General features: G+C 46.8%; 1 protein-coding gene across 1 annotated transcript; it reads left to right on the forward strand.

Moving 5' to 3' along the window:
• Positions 1 to 6,617: 6,617 nt before the first annotated feature.
• LOC144146290 (uncharacterized) lies at positions 6,618 to 8,283 on the forward strand. The gene is made up of 2 exons (XM_077678250.1): positions 6,618 to 6,888; positions 7,992 to 8,283. The coding sequence occupies exons 1-2, from the start codon at positions 6,680 to 6,682 to the stop codon at positions 8,281 to 8,283; spliced, it is 501 nt and encodes a 166-aa protein (XP_077534376.1). The 5' UTR covers positions 6,618 to 6,679.
• Positions 8,284 to 20,882: the final 12,599 nt, after the last annotated feature.

Raw genomic sequence — 20,882 nt, forward strand, 5'->3', positions numbered from 1 at the left:
CCGCTCGTGGCGGTGGCTCGCCGCTGAAACAGGTTTCGGTTTCCGGCCGCCGGGAGAAGGGCAGTAGACTCCCTCTCCACCATGAGCTATCTAATAATCAAGCAGTGCGTACAATCGCGCCTACGGGGCGGCCCATCTCGCCGGAGTTGCAATCTGGCCGCGTTGTATCTCGCGCTGACGCTGCTTGTTTGCGCCGGCGATTCGTCGGGCACCGCCCACCGCGTGAGGAGAAACGTACGCATACTGAGAGATAAAGCTGCTGGGATTCCGCATCCCAGTAGTCGTAATCGCAATATTTATTTACACCCCGAAAGATGGAGAAAAGGAAGAAAAGGGAGTACATTAAAATGTGGAGCACTGGAGGCTTGCGAGGCTGGAAGCGAGGTCAACAAACCCGTGCAACGCGCACAGCCATTCAGTTACACGTATCAAGGTCTGCGCCCGCGAAACAACACGGTTTCAGAGCTGTCGGCCACGACGCAGTGCGTCTGTATCGACACTGCATTAAAATCAATGTCTTGACGTGGAATATTGTCACGAAGATAATCCCTCCCATTCACAAGGAGGATTTTTATGCCGGCGCATAAAAATCCTCACGTAGTTCACGTAGCGTGAAAAGACGTCGGCTGCTAGAAAAAAGGGCCCATCTCCCCGCGAGGGGGACTCGAGTAAATGCGTCGCATAGGGGTGGGTGTATTGCGTTAACGTTTAGTGTTTGGGGAGTTGGTGGTAGTGAATGCGTTGTATCAGCAGCTTCTTGACGTAGTTTGAATGAGTCAAGGATATAAGGCGCGTTCGTAGCCTTTCATTCTGTGTCGGTTTTGTGGCGCAGTGGGTAGAGCACCATGTACCTTGCGTTCCGCCCGCAGGGTCGTGGGATCGAAACCAGGCGCCGGTAAGTATTATTTTTTTATATAGTGTAGGGGGAGGGGTGCGGACCTGTTGTTGAGCGCGAGGAGGGTAGCGTGATGCGGGAGAGGAGGAGTGGGGGAGAGGGCGCACCTGGAACGGCTGTTGCGGACGCCGAGGCACGCCAACGCCGGGTGACATCGTGAGTTAAAGAAATGCTCTGCATTTAAAAAAAATGACCATTGGCTACGAACTATAGGGTAAGCTCCGGCCTGACGTCAATTGGCTGCGACGCGTTATGTGGCCCGGTAGCAACGATCACGGACCAGCCGAACAGCTGGCAGCACAAGAGGAAAAGGGGGGACGCGGGTATGCGCCGGCCTGACGTTAGGTCTTAACGCAACTCGCATTAGTGTCACGCTGCCAAGAAGGAGCCAGCCGAATTGCTGGTGGCGCAGAGGAATGGGGAGGCGCAGCTGGGTATGCGCCACTACCCCAACTGTTGGCGGAGAAGCCCAAAGTGGAGGCATCCGTATGCGTCGGCCTGACCGTTAGGCCGGCAACAGCCTCCTTCGGACTTTGGAGAATGCGCTGCCCAACAATAATGAAACTTCATATCTCGGCAGTATGGCTCAAATATGTGTGGTAAAACCATAAACGAATCTCGCGAACACTGTGCAGCACCCGTTCGCTTTCACATCCTCACACGTAAGTATAGACTTAGTTGATCTCGCAGCGAAGCTTGCTATGTTTGAATGATGGTGTATGCCGCGTCGAAAACGCACTGCGGGAAAGCCGACTTCGCGAAATGGGAGGGCACATGATCAAATCAAATCAAATCGTTAATTTTCCTTCCTTTTACAAAAGAAGGGCACAACCGTAAAAAGCCACTCTAAAAGCGGCTTGACGAGGCGGCTGCCCCTGTTCAACTACACTCTAGTTCAACAGCAAACAGCATGACCATGATGACGGTGATAGGTTTCCGCGTCTCAAAATAAAGAAACGCTTCCCGTGTTCGGTATCGGACCTGGCTCCCTCGCGTTATCCTGAAGCCGACGTTTATCCTATCGCGCCATTCCGGCATGGTCGAAGCAGTTTGGATTTGGAGAGGGCTGCATGGATGTGGAAAATTAAAACAATTCAAGCACCTTTCCGTCTAACGACGACGATGGTTGAACGCGAAGCTTTCTTTATGCGAAATCAAATCGTCTTCGAGTCGACCAAAACTCAAACCGTCTGTGAGTCGGTCCAAACCACGGAGCAAGAACAAGACAGGAGGGTAAGTGAGACATCCTAGCGCGGTCAGATGATGTCACAAGCGCTGCCACGGATGAAGAAACTGCGCGGCCGCCGCGATCGCCATTTCACTGCGCAGCCACGGTATGAATGTCGACCGCTATCATTTCGCCCATTAGGTGCCGCCACCCCCTCCTTCGCCGTCGCCGTGACGAAGCTTTGCAGTACGCCTTGGTTTTAATTGTAACATTGATTGGATGATTTATTATGAGGTTTAACGCGCCGACGCTACACAGGCGATGAGGCGCGCCGTAGTGGGGTCTCCGGATTAATTTCGACCACCTGGGGATCGTTAACGTGCGCCGAAATCTCGAACACACAGGCGTTTTTGCTTTTCGCCTCCATCCGAAAAGCGGCCGCCAAGGCCTGGAATCGAACCCCCGTCCCTATGCTCAGCAGCACAACGCCAATGCCACTGCGCCACCGCGGCGGGTTGAGTGACATGCCGTGGTCACTGGCCCGCGCTTGCCGCAATGGGCCGTTTCCCCTCCTTTATATTTTTGCTTCGTGGCCCAAACTCACACGGCTACCAATGAATAATCTTTCACGAGAAAGCTTCGCGCTCAACCATCGTCGTCGTTAGATGAAGGGGTGTATGACTTTTTTTTTAATTTCACTACTGAGGGGGTGAAAGCGGATTAAACATGTTATTATATTTTCTTTAAAATTTGATAACACGTCGCAAAGTTGTCGAACTGGTTTCTTGCGTCTAAAATTAATCACACATATGCTCGAAAAGTAATCATTCTAGCAAGCGCCTCAAAAAAGGGGACTTATTTCCACTGCTTCAATTTGAAAATATTCCACAGGAGTTTTATGTGTCAATGCATGCGCATGTCTCCCACAGCAGCAAATAGCCATTACTTCGGGCGTGGCTGGTCTTTCGTGTAGGCAAAAAGCGATGCACGGTTACTTGAGACGTCGAAAATAAGATGTGTCTAAACAGAGCTTTGACTTGTAAAGAGGAATAAAGGAGAAGTTTAAAAAAAAAGGGGAACACTATAAGAAATAGCTCGGGAAAAAATGTTTTGACGGGTGGGTTTCCTTTAATAGATCTGGTGGTTCCTTTACAGTTGGGTTTCCTTTAAGTTTAATAGGGGGAAATTGCGCTCGAAAACTATAGGTTGTATTCACTGGCGAGGCACGCATTCAGGCAACCATGTGAGTGCGCCGTCACTGGTTACGTCGGGCTCCGCGGGATGGCGGTACTTGTCCGTTCTAAGCACACGATTTCTGTTGCATGTTTCAAGCTCTGCCCTACCGAACACAAAGTAATGCCTCGACTTCAATGTGAGTGCTATCAAAAACATCTCTACTGACACCACCGTTGAGAATCGGGTTCAAACGAAGCTGACGACGCACACCGTTTTTTCTTTTTCTTTTTTTTTCGGCGTGCGCGCGCAGGGGCACGAGCTGCGCCTTGTCCGTGGCGCTTCGGCCATGTCCGTGGCCGTTTCCAGGGTTTCCAAGCGAAGAAATTGACAGCTAAACTTTTCAGTGAATGCCATCTATAAGATTACGAAAAGGAAACTGCGAAGCAGCCCAACAAACAAACGTGCACCGTTCGCAGTCTGCGCCGTGGGGGCCCCAGGTATTACGTAAATTCTTTGTTAAAGTTTTCTAGGCTAGTCTTAAGACTTGCGGACCATAAAGAATTTAATGAATCAGCCTTACCTTTAATGGTGACAAAATTATATTACGACAGTAAGAAAGAAAAATGTTCGCTCTAGCTTTCTGGCATAAAACGTTTCAGCCTCGCTCGGGACGTAAGCTTGTACATTCAATTTTTGCAGCCTGCGCACTTTCGGCTAGGCCGAGACAATTTTGACAAACACTGTACACGTGAAAGAGTTAAAGCCTGCTGGAAAAAGCGGACATTGTAGGCGGAAAAGTTGTGAGCTCACGTCGACATCATCTGAACCACAAAGGCCTCTTCTCAATTTCACCATTGAGAACTCACTTCGAATTGAAATTATCACTTCGGCTTCGCCGTGTATTCGATGCCGAACCTACTAGCATTAACTAAGCCATCCGCCATTCTGATTAGTTAAACTGACACGCTGTGCTGCCTACGTGAAGTGGTTACCTTTCGTTGAAACAGATGAACTGACGGTGCAATTTTCACACCAATAACAATCCTCGGCGAATATACCGCTAGGTAAAAGGTACACGTTAGTGTCACTAAATAAGGTTTTAGTGACACTAGTACACGTCACAGCATGCAGTCTGTACGCACACACACGCCCCCTAAAAATTTCATCGTCAAACAGACTTCCACGGATTCCCTTTGAATATTCAAGAATGAGAATGAGAGAGATAGAGAGAGGGAGATAGAAAGACAGCGGCAAATTCAGGACCAATTAAATTTCTGTCGACACCGTACTAATTCTGGCTCTTCGAGCTCAACGTTTCGTGGCACTAAGCGCATAAATTTGATGGTTTTTCTGCGGTTTTATGCCAAGTGTGTTAGTTAAACGTTCTTTGGTGATTAATGGAACCATGTTCAAGCTTTCAACACGCATTATTCAAAAGTTACAACGTAATTAGTGTGGCGTAGCTGGTGTTCCTAGAAGGAAGGAAAGAAGTAAGCTTTGTTTCTCCAAGCTCCCTCAGTCCAGGACGCTTTCTTGAGAGCTGTGGCCACGGATTTCCGCGTCGCAGCTCTGGGGTCATATCCAGTCCCGCCTCCCAGGATGACAGAGTTGGTATGCGGGCCAACGTTGGGAGCCCATCACAAGCCCATAATGAGTGGACGATGTTGGGTTGACTTCTCAAACGAGCAAGTGGGGATGTCGCGTTGCTACAGGTGCCCGGCAAGCTGGCCCGCCGGCGTACGCCTGATCGAGACCCCGTTGTTAGGCAGGCACGTTCAGGCTCACGCAGGGACGCTCGTACAAACGGGTTCACTCGTGCGGGAATCTCCCTGAAAACAACCTTGCATTTTAAATGCGAATGCATTTCTTAGTCGGGGGTTGTCGTGCGTTGGCCGGCGTGCGCCTAGCAGCAGCTGTGGCGCGCCTAGCAACCAGAGCACGGTGTAGCTCGGGCGGGAGTAGCGGAGGGCAAGGGGAGAGGAGGAGCGCGCTCGGCGTGTGAGGGCGCTCGCATCGCGGAGCTCGGGCGGAGTAGCGGAGAGTGAGTGGAGAGGAGGAGCGCGCTCGGGCGTGTGAGGGCGCTCGCATCGCGGAGCTCGGCGGAGAGAGCTCGCGCGCGGGGCGGGCGTGTTGCGTGGGTCTCTCTCTCCTCTCCGCGTACCCTCTCTCCGCTCGCTGCGCTCGGAACAATATATATAAATGCAGTGGGGCGCGCGCCTCTCTCCGTGACTGCTTGCCGCAGCGCACTCATCGGTGCACCCAATGCATTCGCATTTCCGCACGATCCCCTTCGGGGAGGTGGGGGGAGTTTTTTTTTTCATTTAAATTTTGATGTCATTTTATAGTTTTATGAAGCGGGCGCTACAGCCCTCAAAGGAATCCCTCACGTGGGTATGTGCCAAAAATGGAGGAACTACAACAACGACACAACAACCACATTCGTATTTACGGCTGTCGAGGTAACGAATATGGAATGTCTCGATCCTGGGCCCTTACCTCTTTACAGTACTATAGGGCTGTAAGTGGTGCTGAATTCCGTCTGAAGTTTTGAGGTACTCAGAAAATGCCAGAAAGTCACAGCGCACGTCGGAAAAGGAGAACAGCGGTGTCGGTGCAAAGTTCTGAAATAGGGCGACGTAGCGCGCGTGGAGAGAGAAGCTGCTGTCGCACGTACTATGCGAGCTGTCTTGGGAGGTGATGAAACCACCAACGGGGCCGAACAAGATGCTTCCGGCATTGGCGAGCGTGAGGAACGAGCTTCGGAGGGTTCTGTCCAGGGGTTGGTCAACTGGTGATGAGCGCGGCCGCAAAATTCATCAGAAATTCTACAGCAGACCTACAGATCGGTCCACCTAGGCTTCCGCTTTCACGTTCTTGGAAAGTTCTGAGCAGCCCTCGAAATCTTTTTAGTTCTATACCACTGCCGAAACCATTTAAATGAATACCTTATTGATAAGCGTACCCCTAGAACTGTCCTGCCTGCGACATGCCGGGATCTGTCTATTGGAAGAGCAGGCTGACCAGCTCGCGGCTTGAGTATCTGGAATACAGTCAATCGGACCCCAGCAGCGGCGGTAGCCCGCGACCTTCTAATAATGATGATGATGATAATGATGATGATAATGATGATGTTCCTCGGTGAATGGCCCATACCCAAACAGGGGATCGGCCAAAGATCAGGGGTATGTAAAAAAAAAGCATGTTATTTATTTACAGGCTCCCATAAACAGTAAATTTCGGGAGTTTGGCAATACTTTTTGAAAGTAAAATCCAAGATTAAAAAAAGAAGTGGGAAGCCCTCAAACCAATAGACCCTATGCGAAATTGCTTGGTGATCTAGCAACACTGATGTAAACGAGACCGTCGGCCATATTGGTACGGGCGCCGATCGGGAAGTCTCGTATTGCTTACTGTGGAAGAGTAGGTGACGGTAACGCGGTATGGCTCAAACTGGACGGCGTTTTCCGGCTCCCGACCGCGAATTGTGGACGAAGGACTTGTCTGCGCTGCCGACTGTGTCTGAAGACTCATACCACTCGGGGTGCCGCGCCAAAGACCCATCCGAGCGGCAGCGGAGCAGGGCATGCCGCCTAACCACCGAGGCGCATTGCTCGCCTTCATTGGTGCGGACAAACACGTGCGACTCGCAGTAAGTAAATCCTTCTTTGTTTTTTACTTGACGCTATTTAACCGGTATGAGCATCTGTATAGCACTTTGTTCACCGTTGTTTATCATGCAAATGCGTAGCGGCGATTCTGTTGCAGTAACCTTGAAAGAGGAAAGCGACAATCGCCAGACCGTACCACTATTGAGTGGATTCGGTATTTTCAAATGCTGAACATCGAATTTACGGGATGATTTTTGGCGAAGAAGTTTACGGAAAGGTTGCGGCCGTTTTCCGTGACGGTCGTCCGCCCGCGCGTTTGCCACAAAGCAACCGCGCTTTGCGGCGAAGTCAACTACAAAAGCGCACATACGCCTTGAATTTTCTTTTTTTGTGTATTTTCATTATTTATTGCGCATGTTCTGCCGCAAAAATCTGTTTGTGTGTCTTTCTTCTCCTTTTTTGGCGGTGGGGTGGTTGTGTTTGTTTCTAAAGCGCATGTTTTTGGTGTGCACGAATAGATAATACAGTAAAACCTCGTTAGCTCGAACTCACTGAACTAGAAGATTTTTTTTAATTCGAAGGGTTATTAGTATAGCCCGAATGTTTACCTGTTCATCTCGAAAGGTTCTAGAAGTGAGTTCCAGATAATCATATTATTGCTTACTTAAGTTATGACGAACACGATTATGCGGGTACTGGTATCAGAGAGTTTTAGTATATCGGAAAGCACCACTTTAGCGCGCCCATAGCGTTAGCGGGCACGCTAACCGTAGCATAACGAGGCGCTATCCGCTCGCGATTGCGGCCCGCAAAACGTTAACGCTACAGCTAAAACGCTATACTAAAACTCTCTATTACCCACGGTGAGGTTTTTAAATGGTAAACTTCCTTCTCTTGAAAATGCTTTAACAAAGCATGCAGAGATACTTGCACGCTCGAACATGACAAACAATTTTGATATCATTGCTGTTTGAGGTGTAGATTATTCCCCTTGCAACAGTGTTAAGCAAGACACAAAATCTGGTCATTTTGAGTCTGTTCCTTGCGGCCACTTCTTTCTGCTCTGTCCCTTTACCATAAACTGGAGCGGACTAGTCCGTTCTTCCTTGAGTGCTATTTACTGTTACTCTCACTATTCTTGCAGGTTGGGCCTCATCCATGTGCTCAGCAGCTGTTTTCGCTCCCAGAAGAAAAGTGGCCGGCCCTATGTTGTGTGCCTCACCTTTGAGACGGACAGTGGGGCGATTGTGGAGGCAGCGTGCGAGTGCCCGGCGGGTTGCAGTGAAGCATGGAGTCACATCCTGGCTGCTATGCACCTACTCGCCCTCAAGCCGAAGGGTTTAAGAGGCACCACCGGAGATTGCGTGCACGCTGTCACAACAGTGCGGACGTCCGAGACAGCAGGGCATCAAGCCAGCGAGTGTCCAAGACATTGACTGGAGAAGCCCGCGAGAAAATGGCCCCTCCCTTCCTTTGCCAATGCGTCTGTTCGATGCACGTCGAGTACAGGAGCAATGCGAGCAGCAACAAAGTGCCGTGCAGGCGCTTTGGAGAAAACTTGGTAGCCTTGGGAATGGGTTTTTTGCCCCAGTTGTGATGGCTTCACCCCCCACAGTGACAGAAAGAAGGACTGGCACGGCACCTGAAGGGTCACCTATGAGCTACCAGCAAGCATTCATGCCACATTTCACCGTGGTCATCTCGCGAGCACGCAGAGGCTGGACAACGTCGTGTTTACTAGACCGTGGCATGCAGGGGTGCGCGAATGCTTCCCTTTGTTTCATTTATATCCACAGTTTGCTATACTGCACGCGCTATGAATCAGCGAAGTAGTTTAATTTACTGGGATTTTCACTGTGGATACAAAAAATGCAAACCACTCACGCTGATGCGCGGCGGCCTGATGCAACTCTGGCCGTTTTCTTTTTTTTAAATAAAACTTGAAAATTGTCTGAGCTACCTACATCAATGGCCACTATCATTACGTCGGAGGCATGCATGCAGCATGTGACAAACTAGAAGAGTGAGTGTGTATTTTAGTCGCAAAATATTCGACAGTAAATACATCGCGGCTGAAATGACAATGGGCACCAAGTTAACTTGACGTAACAACAAACCTTTCAGCCTGGCAAATCAGGAACCAAGTACAAAAGCTCGAATTTTCCACCGTTAGATCATCATAAAACACGGTACGCCACTTCTGCAACGACACGCGGCTAAATGCAGCGTAAAAGAAACCAACAACACACTCCCATACCGTGCGCGCCCGCCATAGAGGAAATTTTCAACCGCCCCGTGACGGCGTAGTGCGGCAAGAAAAGTTTGTTTAGAGCCATAGGTAAGATAAAGGCTCGTGTAGGGGCTAAGCGGTACCATTTAACAATGAAATGAAGCGGGCGCAGAGCCACAGGGACGAGTAAAGAAACAGCCTAATTTTGGCAACGTGTGGCACTTCTCCCGGTCGAGCGCCGCTGTCAGTCGCATGAATAGGTGGTGCACGCTCAGGCTTCATTTAGAATACAAAGGCTGAACCACAGAACTCCAACGCAGCTGTATTTTTCATCCGGACAGCGACTACGGGATCCCGCGCTTAGCGAACCAACGACAAATATTCGCTCCCAGCGCACCGCGCCCAGCGTGTCACAAAGGTTGCTCGCGCCGGCATAGTTCGCGTCAGAAAGTTCGTGCAAAAGCGTGGAACTTCACGTACCTTTTCTCCATTTGGAACGGTATTTCCGCATTGCGTGCACTGCGGCACGAAGCAATGCTCCGGCATTGTAGCCCATCAACAAGAGCGGTCAATGCCCGACTTCTATGTTTTGCTAATTGGTTTCGGTTTCAAACGACCGTACCAAAATGGCGGACCTAGTTACCGGAGTCGACGTGAGATGGCGGGGCGCATTTTGCATAGGGTCTATTACGTAAGTTTTAGCGTAAAAGAATGTAATCAGAGCGGGAATCGATTTGAGTTTTCTGTGAAGCTCAGAAGGGCTGAGCACACATCCCGGCGGCAGAACCCCGTCTCAGACGCCCCATGCGAAAGGAGACGCGACACAGATAATATAATCCCCAGGCTACGAAATGATAAGATGCCGCTTTTACTTCTTCGGCTCCAATAAATGTTTTTTCCTCCTCCTTTTCCATTTCCTCCAGGTGCATGCTTGAGTGGTAATGCGCAGTGGTAATGCGCGGCATTTATTTGCGACTTTGGCAGCGTTGTCTCCTTGGAAAAGTCACACAGCTGTCTACGGTGGATATTTCTAATATGTCGTTATAATTGGACCTGCCGAGAACTCACTGGTCTATTTGAAACCATTTACATAACAAATGGTTCCAATTGAACCAATAGCGTTTTCGGCAGGTGCAAATGGGCCTCCAATTGTTTTTTTGGCGGGGTTGTCCTTTTGTTCTCCGTACTGAATGAACGTGAAAAATGAGGACGGCGTTCAATTGTCATTTACTAGTGGAATACCCAAGGTTATACTAGGTTATTGAGAAATTAATACTTTTATGTCTCAAGAAATAACGCTACCGTCTTCCAGCATTACAATGGAACCAGACTCAAGGCTCCAGCTAGTTACACATTCAAGTTTCACACGATTGCTCACGGTCGTCAACCGACGGCATGAAATACGTGAAAGTCAAAAGAGTCGTTACCTCATCGTAGATTGTGTCCAAGAGTAAGTTAAAAAATCCATCAATGCAGACGTGAGCAGCAGTGCCGCGGTCCACTGGAAAGGTAAGGTTTTAAAGAACTTTAAAATCACATTTTGTAATCCCACATTTCTTTACAGCTATGCGCAAACAGGCTAAATTGCATACCGTATTTGCGCCATTCTAACGCGCACTATTTTTTTATGAACGTAGGCGTTCAAAATGATCTGCGCGTTACTCGAACTCGAAACGCACAACCGAAACCGCATGCTCGGAACCGAAACGAAGCGGTCGATGGATGATGGAGGCTTCGTTTAAACGCAAATTAATTATCTTGGTGGAAATGGAAAGGAGCCGGGCAGTGTCTCGTGCATAAAGCGTCCCGGAGTCGGGTGTTAGCGACTGGCAAAAACAAAGGGACACCATTTTTGAAGTGCATTGCTCCACAGAAGGCCTTTAGCAGACCTCAGCTTGTGCCGATTTATGTTCAAATAAATATTCTGTGCAATTTTGAGGCGTCTGTTATGGCATTATTTTTTGTGCGCGGTACAATCGGCGCCAACATATTTTTTGTAGATTCGGCGTTAGAATAGCGCAAATACTGTAGCAGACGATACAACTCTGAAGCGGCGGAAACCCCGTGCTCCTAGTGCCATCTGGTGAAGGCTGCGCGATGCAGCCTCCCGCGCCTGTACGGTAAACAATTTAGAAAATACGATACGCAATTTATTCTGCGAATACTGCGCGTGACCGGCCCCTAGATTCTAAACAGCAGGACATTTCCTCACATGTGCATTACCCTATGTGCGCTGGTCATCTAACAGACGATTTAGTGTAGTCTGGACAAACTAAACTATACGCCACACCTCTTTTTTGGCGCCAAAAACGATAACATTTAGGATCACAAGTCTGCAAACTGAAAAGCTAAACGCTTGAACTACCTAAAAATGCGTTATTGGTTAACACACATTGACCTCTAAGAGACCGCTATTTCCAGGTGCGCGTCACATCGCAGCTGGCAGCTGTGCTAGCTGTGCCGATGCGTAGACGTGCACATATGTGGTTGCAGTACAAGCAAACAAAAGCACATGCGATGCACGGCAATGGTGTTGTTTCTAATTCCCGCCCAGAAAGGCATGCCAGATCGCTCTGCTCGGAGAACGCTGCTAAAAAAAAAAAAAGAAAAAATGCAGGACGCTTACTGTCCGAATCCAAGCGATGCGGCGGTGGACCGTCGATGTATTACTCGCGGTCAGGTTTGTATGGCGATGGCACGCGGTCGCCATAGCGACAAATGCGCGATGCACGCACCCCTACCCAACTTCGAGATAGCCGTTCAGCTGTTTCCTGTTTCCCGGTAAGAGATCGATAGAACGGACTTCCGTAAATACCCTTGGCGGGGGATGCGGAATTTCACTCGCGATTAAAAAAAAATAGCAACGGTTACGTTCGTACTCTGATTGTGCACAGTAAGCGGGAGCTTTGAAATATTTCCTGTATAAAGAACAATATATTCAGCGCTGCGTGTAATGACGAACTGCACTTCGAGCACTAAATGGGTTTTAGGTTAGTGTATTTCATTTTTTAACAGCTACTTTATATTCTTCTGTGTACCTTTTTCAAGGCATAAAATGAGTGTGCGTGGATTGAAACTTCTAGCGTACATTTAAAAATAAGACACCTGCCAATACTATAGGCATTGAACCACGGCCCTACGGTTTTGTAGCGGGAATCACAATTGCTTCACACAGTCCCGTCACTCAGTGCCACTTTATTAATGGTAATAAAATTTTGACGCTTTATCACAAGTTTGATTTGCTGTAAAATTTGGCCGCAGTAAATATGCAAGTTCAATTGGCGCAGAAGAATTGAGTCATTCCACGAAGCGAACCCACATCCTGCTTGTGTGCTTTTTCTCATTTCATCCGTCAGTTCAATCGGTATTTTATTTCAACCGATACTTACTCTAATCATGTGGTCCTCCACCAGATCGCACCCACTATCCCCACCCCCATCCCCCACCCTGAAGTAGTGGGAGTCAGTTGACCATCCCAGAACCCAGCCCGCCAGAGGGCGTTTCTCGGGCCATCGAATCGGCCAAGCTGAGAGGCATCCTGGACTGGGGACACTTTACCACCACCCTCTTCCCTTTCCTTTTTCTCCAATAAACTTTTATTACTACTCCTACTAGCAAAGCGTTGTCTTGCTTGCGCGGCATTCTTTTCCTCTATGAGCTCAGCTGAGAGGCTTCACAATCCGGCAGGATGATGTTGCCTAACAATGCAAGTTTTTGGCAGCCACCGACACATGCTGATAACTTGAAACACCGCCGTATAAATTTTCTGAAGGCATGTGGTTGGCAGGATTCATACATATACACTCACGTGTAAAAGTTATGCTCATCCAGCTGAAAGCGGACAACAACAAGACACAGTTCTTACAGAGTTCATGTATGAAAAAGTTTTCGCAAGGCATTGCGAAGCGGCGGAATGGTACCATTGTGTACTGGGCAGCGTGTAGAACCAAAAAAAATATTGGTTCAGTTACAGTTTGGGTGAATTCATGTAGTTCCGGTTCAACTAAATCATGGGGCTGAACCGGTTCAAAAGCTTGAACCGGTTTGTGAACTGGTTCATTGCGTTTAGTTTTCAGCGAAATAAGATTTTTTTTTGCTAGATTAAAGCAACCATAAACACAAAATACAAAAATTCAAAATACTGCTTTTTTACAATAACAGCGGTGCATTTTCAAAGACCACTTTATATTATTGGGCCAGATATAAGTTAAAATCACGTGTTAAAGCAGATGAAATAATGGCGATCCACCAGCACTTTTCTCGACCACCCCTTATGTCGTCCTAGGAACCATATTTTGGAGCATTTTCTAGAGAGATGGGACAAGTGTGGCTGCTCGACATATTTAATTTGGACGAAAATTTATATATAGCTTCTTGACGCAATTAACGTATATGAAATCTGAAGTTAGGTTTGCAGGAAAAAACTTTCCCTTTCTAAAAAAATTCCAAAGATGGCTTTGGGTTGCATGCACGTTGGACAGATCATATGCGCACTCAAAATTCGAAACTTTTCCTCTGTAATACAGAAACAATTGCTGCTATTGCTGCAGGCCTTTTTCTCTCGATACTATGTATGCTTTTAAAGGAGTTAACTTATTTGCTCTTGATTTCGAAAAGGAACTTTTTACAATTAAAATAACAAGCACAGCTCATCTTCAGGAATTGCCAAAATATTATGTCCCATTTTTCTGCATCTCGAAAAACTAGGGAGTTCAATTTTTCGTGCCAATCCTAGTTTCCGTAGAATAAGTGATTTGTTTGAAAAATGCTCTTCATTGCATGCAAGTCAGAAATTTTGCTCTAATTTTGAAACCAATATAAAAAAATCCATCTTGGATCTTTTTGAACTTTCACAAATCGCCAATGCTGTTCTTTATCATATGCCTCAAAAACATGTTGCATTGTATGTGCAGTTTTGTAGCTACAAAGCACGAGAAATGTTCTTGGCTGTAGTGGTTTGTAATGAAGTTCTGACGTCAACGTAAGAGGGCAAATGGCCAGTGCAAACTTGTCCGCTCTACGCATCCTGATCAACTATCGATTGTGCGAGGCACCACAGCACTCATCGCAATCGCAGTGATGGCAAGTTTAGTTATGTGAACAGTAGGACAAAGGAGGGACATCTGGAGAGCAACTTGATCTCGTGCTTGTTCGATGGCTAAAGGCAGCAAAAAATAGCAGAAACTATGCCTGTATGGACTCTATGAGGAATAATTTAAACTGGGTTTTCTTTTTGTTTTCCTGTGCGAGCACACTTGTAAAAAAATGGCAGCATCTCCACTCTGTGGATGATGGCGAGGTTGCGGAGTACGGGGACTCAAAATGACATCGAAGTTGCGCCCCAAGTGACATCTGATTTGCACCCCGATCGTCATCCTATTTGAGCCGTGAGTTGCGCCTTGATTATTCGCTAAATGAAACTGCAACTCACGGCTCAAATTGAATTTCGCTTGATTTTCGCTTGACGGCGGTCTGCGCACAGATGGACGCGGACGGACATTGGGAGGTCCTAAGGTACTCCGCACCGTTACAGGCGAGGGAGTAAGCCGTTTGACTCTCGGGTACTAACTCACGGTCGTAGCCCAATGGGTAAGGCGACTGACACTTAATCTGTCTGGTCTACCAGACACAGGCTCGAATCCTGCTGGTGCCTGTGTGATTTTTTGCGATTGTAAATGCTATGCGCACGGACGCGGACAGACACTGTGCGGTTCTACAGACACCGTGCGGTTTTAAGGTGCTCCGCACATTAAATGTGGCGTGTTTTCCGCCACGAATCACCTGTGCCTGTGCCATGAGGCACACCGTACATTGCAGTGGGACGATTTTGAGCACCTGGCTTTCTTCAACCAGCGTCGAAATATCAGCATACAGATGTTTTTAGTTTCCGTCTACATCACAAAAGCAGTGGTAGGGGGCGGCAATGGAACATGCATGCTCGCCAGTGGCTCAGCAACTGAACCAACCCTGGGAGTCCAATATTTGCACTTTTCATGTGTGGGACCTCTTCAAGCAAATATGAAATGCAACAAAGAGGAACGTTTACGGTGTAGACCTTCACTTTTGTGCAGTGCAACTATCTTGCAGCCTGATTGCTCCTACAGTCGCAGTGAAGAAAAGGTCAGGTAGATGTGTCATATTGCCTTAAATACCGATAGTGTGTCTTGTTCGGACTTGCACTCTGCACGCGCGACCAGCAGCACCATACCAATGTAACGTAACAGTGTCGGACACACATTTCCCTATGTTGCGACTACATATAGTGCGCTGATAGTGTTGCGACTGCACTGAAGGGGAAAAGTGAGTGAGAGGTTACGAAGTTGATCTCGCGTGAAAGAGAAAAGCCCTCAACGAAATTGACAGCGTATTACCAACAACAGGTGGTCGAACCATTTCGCATTGGACCGGTAACCATTATTAATTTTTTCAGTTCGGCTCCGGTTGAGGTTCAGTGCGCTCAAAAAGTTTCCAGTTCAGTTCCGGCAAAAATACCGGTTCGGTTCCGGTTCGGTTCAATTCTGGTTCGACACCCTGGTACTAGGGTTATGAGGCAGCTTGGAGTCACATTGAAAGCCCTCCTAAATCTTAAAAAGATGACTGCAAGACGTAATATTAAATTGTGCATTGCTAACCAGGCATCCATTTCATCCTGCATAGATGTTGGTTTTCAGACCTTGTACACATTGTCACGAATTTTCTGAAATACCACGTCAGGCAATTGGCCAAAGCCACCCATGTAATTCGCGATAATGTCTGCAAGACATCGATGTCCCTTCTGGAACAGAAGCTGAAAGATGTTGCCTCTAGAATTAGTCTTAAAACTTCTAGATGTGGTCAAGCACGGTGCGTACCACAACAGTTCCCTTGCAGGTTGCGCTACCGTGACACATGCTTACTCCTTCCAATTGCTCAACGCAATTCTTTGCGCCCATTGGTAGGCACAACGCATGTCATGTAGCGTTTTCTGGGCGCCGCTCACTTAGGTTCTTCACTTGAAAGCAGTTGTATTCTGAAGGCCACGAAACAAGTTTTATGTGCTTTGGCAAACTATAGTGCAACACATGCACACAGAAAACTTTTTATGAGATTACATTACTGCCTTTCTGGATGTACGACTCAGAAAGACAACACGGTGTCAGAGGTGGAAAAAGATAAACTGAAGCTGGATGTTGCTGCAACTTTTAGGGAGTCCAGAAGACGCAGTCCTGGTTGTCAGTAGCAGTGAACCTGCTGCCGTTAAGGTGGTCGGTCACCAATCTGAGTTGTGGTTACTGGGAGGCAGTCGCAGTGCTCACATCATGGTTGGTTCAGTAACTCTTTTACGAGGTAAGGCATGATGTGTAAAACATACATAATACACCATCCGTCTGCAATTTTCTTTTGTCGGTTAAATTTCTCGGTGATGCAATGCTGTCGCGGAGCAGGTGATCTTCACCCTGCCATTTTCAAAAAACCTTCATAAAATCTGGTTGGATGGATGGTAAACCTTGTAGGTAACATAGAACCTAAAAACACAATAAACCCAGTGTGTGACTGCCGGTTGATTGGAACTTGTAGGAAAAGGAATCTATGATTGTAAGTGTTCTTTTTTTTAAAACGCAGAAACATTTTAAAGACACAAGTGGCAATGTTTCGGTGAATGCCACCATTCCCTAAAACAGAAGCAGATTCATAACGTTGGCACTGGTAGAAGGTACTGTTTTGTTGAAGCCATGCAGCATACATAAAGTTCATTATAATGAAATAGGTGGTAGCTACCAAAACTATGATGGTTTCCAGCTGCTGTAAACTATATCCTTATAGAAGCCAGTCTTGACAAAAATGAAGGAAGCTCACACTAACGCGTAAAGCTTGAAGGTAGCAAAGCTGTTCGCAACCTTCACGACCATCACAAAGGTTTAAGTCCACGATTGCAGCCGATTTGCTTTTACACTGCCGCAATGGCCTGTACTCCATCATTGGTGCTATAAGGGTGAGCTTCTTTCACTTTTCTTGGAAGTGATGATCATTGGACATCACCCTGGGGAAGCGAACGCTACGACAAATGTTTTTCGTTCCGAGCAAGTTTCCACGATTACAACAAACGCTGGAGGTTTTTTTTTTTTTTGGCCAGTATTGGCCAATATCTCCAAGTGGGTATGCTTGGCTTGACAAACGTGCGCTGGGGATGCTAGGTGGTCACCGCGAGGCACTCGCACAAGAGTGCTTGGCATTTTCTTGGTTTTTTTTATCTTCCGGGTGGTCGCCGCAATCTTGGCCAGTCTCCCTAAGTGGGTATACTTGGCTTGACGAATGTTTGCAGGGGACGCTAGCGGTCGTCACAAGGCCTGCACACAAAACTGCAAGGCATTTTCTTGGTTTTGTTACTTGCCGGGCGGTCGCCGAGAGGCCTGCACTCACGTGTGGCCGCTTGTCAGTTTCTTGGTATTTTTAACTGCGGACATGAAAAATTACAAATTGCTGAACAGCTTTGTTGTTAAAAATGTGTATAAGAGAAGTTTCTCAATGACTTTGTGACAGCTGTTCACCACAGCACACTGTTGATTGATTGATTGTAGGGCTTAACGTGCCGACGCAACGCAGGCGATGAGGTGCGCCGTAGTGGAGGGCTCCGGATTAATTTTGACCACCTGGGGATCTTTAACGTGCGCCGAAATCTCGTACACACGGGCGCTTTTGCTTTTCGCCACAGCACACTGTTGCTACCTTTACTGAGCTGGTATGTAGTTATTAAATTGCACCATTCTTGGATGGCGCTGTTTTACCAGAGCATTGCAGCCTATGGTTCTGAAAGCAAAATAGTACATCGTAGGGAATGGGTGCACTAGAAGTGTGCTATCTTATCGCAAATCATTTGTGGCAGCCACTACTACTTTGAAAAGACAAATTTGTGGATTGAAAAGTGTTTTGATAGGGGCTAGTTGAAATCCGACATGCCTGCCACAGTGGCTCAGTGACTAAGACCCTGTGCTGCTGAGCTCAAGGATGTGGGCTCGATTCCAGTCGCAGCGGTGGCGATTCAGATGGAGGCTAAAAGTGAAAACACAAGTGTGTTGAGATTTTGGTGCACGTCAAAGATCACCATGTGGTCGAAATTAACCCAGAGCCATCCACTATGGCATGCCTTATAAGCCAGGTGCTGCTTCAGCATGTTAAACCCCACTTTTAATGCGTAGCGAGTACCCCCCCCCCCCCCCCCCCCCCCCCCAGCCAGGAGCATGTAACGCCCTGCATTTCTACAAAAACACAGATTTCGTGAAAGTTCCAAATGTGATTGTAAATGTGACGTAAATGGGGATAATTGGTCCAACAAAATTTTGAAAAACTAAAATATAACAAAAATGTAAAAAAATACAGAAAAGGTCAAAACGTATACCGCATGGCATTTCCGCAATACTGAAGATTTCGTGGAAGTTTCACCTGTAATCATTATAATAGCGTAATTGGAGATAATTGGTTGAACAGGATTTAGAAAAAAACCAAAATTTGGCTGGAAAAAACTCACACTCAAGACAGGCGGCATAAGAATGCTACGCATTAGTAGATAATTCTCTGAATTTCTGCAGAATTTTTTCTTTGTTTTAAATTCAACTTGCTGTAGCAAATGCATGCCACACACTGCAAATTGTCTCCAGGGTGTCCTTGCTTCAGATTGTCTTTAGCCGAAAATTGATGCCACATCAAACTTTTTGAACTGGCGAAGTCTCATGTATGTGGATGCGGCACGATCGACTTGACTGTGTACACCTTTCCCGATGTGTTGGAAAATGGAATGATAATAGTAACTGATAATAGTAACAACCTCATGGTACTAGAATTATTTCAGTGCTTTCAAGGTAGCACAGCAATAGTTAAAAGTTACAAAGTTTCCACACATCAAAATATACAGTTGGGTTAAAAAAAGGAAGAAAGAAAAAGAAAGAAAAGAAGAAGCAAAGCTTCACCAGTGGCAAAGCTGATGGCCAGCTTGGTCCTGCAGTCGGATTTAGTGATCGTCTACGACTTCTGCCGGTGACTGACGTATGTATGAGCTACACTAACATGGAAGTACAGCTCTCGCATTTACCCCTATAAATGTCTAGCATCACTTGTACAGAAAAACAGGACATTTGACCCAAATTGAAAATAATACAGTAGAATCTCGATAAACGGAAATCGCTTAAACGCAACAGTAGCCTGTAAGTTGGTTGGTTTTGTATTCAGTCAACGTAAAAAAAAACTGTCGGTAATCGGAACTAAAATTTCCACATCACCATGTAAACGGAACCAGAAATGGAACTTCTTGTGAAAACCACTGGCATGAGAATCAGCTTTTTACAATTTCGGCTGTTTTGTTCGTTTTTTTTTCTTCCTCAATGCTTTTTTAGCCTTGTTGGCCTAGTAAGCCTTGTCTCGTAAGAGGTTAGCCGTGTTAGCGCAACGAATGCAACATCGCAGTTCTTGTTCCAGTCGTTCGGTCTCAATTCTAGACGCCGAGGCTACAGGGCTCACCTCCTGTCGCCTCGTTCGTGCCATCGTTGTGCTATTCGTCCTTCATTACCACGCTGCCGTCTTCTAAATTCGGTGGCTCGTAAGCACTCGCGATGTTAAAGCCTCTAGCCTCCATGAAGATGCAGTTGCAAGGACTCAAACAAAAATCATTGACGCATTTTGTAGTGCACAGCGACTCATTGTTGCCAAATCAACTTTGTGAATGCTGTGCCTACGCTTCTTGTAGTTTTCTTGCTTTCTGAAAACTACCAGCTACAGTCACTTTCTAGTGGTTAGAGTTCCATGAAATCATTGAAATGCCATTAGAATGTTCTAAGGTGCACATAAATTTGCACCTTAGAACATCTCTCTCAGTAAATGGAACTCCTGTTAAACGGAACTCCTGTTAAACAGAACTCCTGTTAAACGGAACTCATTTTTCCAGTCCCTTGAAGTTCCGTTTATCGAGAGTCTACTGTACATGGTTTATCATCTGCAGTGGTGAAGCACCCTAACTGGCACGGTTTACTAGCTGAAATATCTGTTCCTTAATAAGGTGGATTCACCAGAGGAGCAGTTAGATACACCTGCTTTCCATTTACATGTTCCTTCCTTGTTGTTCTTTTCATAATGCTAAAATTCATGACGCCACAAATCATGGTCTGGAAAAATGCATGGGGCGGCAACACTTGCTTTCACACTTTTGGCATCTTCTGCTTATTAAACAACTGCTGCTACTTATATTTGTATCCATGGCATTGTAATCTACTGATACAGGCCCATTTGTCTTTACACTACCGCCTCTTCAATCGACCTGTGGCTAAAATACATAAAACATTTATCAAGCAGTCCTGCTTTTCGGCTAGCTTGTTAAACTGTAGCGCTTCAGAAAAGAAGCCACTTTGTGCATCAGTGCTTCCCTTGCTATTTCAGCAATCATGAGTGATTACACAAGAAAAGAGAGAAATGATGAAGTACAACTTGCGTTCTAGTGGCTGGAGACTGAACACAAACTGCTATTATATTGCGCTACTTGTCCTACGTTAATTTTTTTTCATCGCTCAAGTGTTCTGGCATGCTGCACTTATATTTCACACACTCTGTGCAAAAAGAACAAAACCCAACTGAAGTTTCTGTTCTGTACCACGCATACTATTAATCAGACACTGTGCCTACAAATGCAAAGGAATCGAATTTCACTGTACCCTGCAAGCTTGCTCAGGTGTTGACCTTCTACTTGTTCTTTGCACATAGGTAACCAGAGCCTAAAGTATTTTCCTTCAGACTCAACAAAGGACTATGACATGCTGAGCAACGAAAAGGCTTTGCACCACA

Source organism: Haemaphysalis longicornis, unplaced genomic scaffold (assembly GCF_048455015.1).
Source record: "Haemaphysalis longicornis isolate Haplotype H1 unplaced genomic scaffold, Haemaphysalis longicornis Haplotype H1 scaffold_7, whole genome shotgun sequence".
In the NCBI taxonomy this organism is placed as follows: Eukaryota; Metazoa; Arthropoda; class Arachnida; order Ixodida; family Ixodidae; genus Haemaphysalis; species Haemaphysalis longicornis.

Bases quoted from the DNA above. Each gene is read 5' to 3' on its own strand.
- LOC144146290 (XM_077678250.1), top strand. From the start codon at position 6,680: ATGGCTCAAACTGGACGGCGTTTTCCGGCTCCCGACCGCGAATTGTGG. The intron at 6,889-7,991 runs GTAAGTAAATCC...CTATTCTTGCAG, and splicing joins ACAAACACGTGCGACTCGCA to GTTGGGCCTCATCCATGTGC.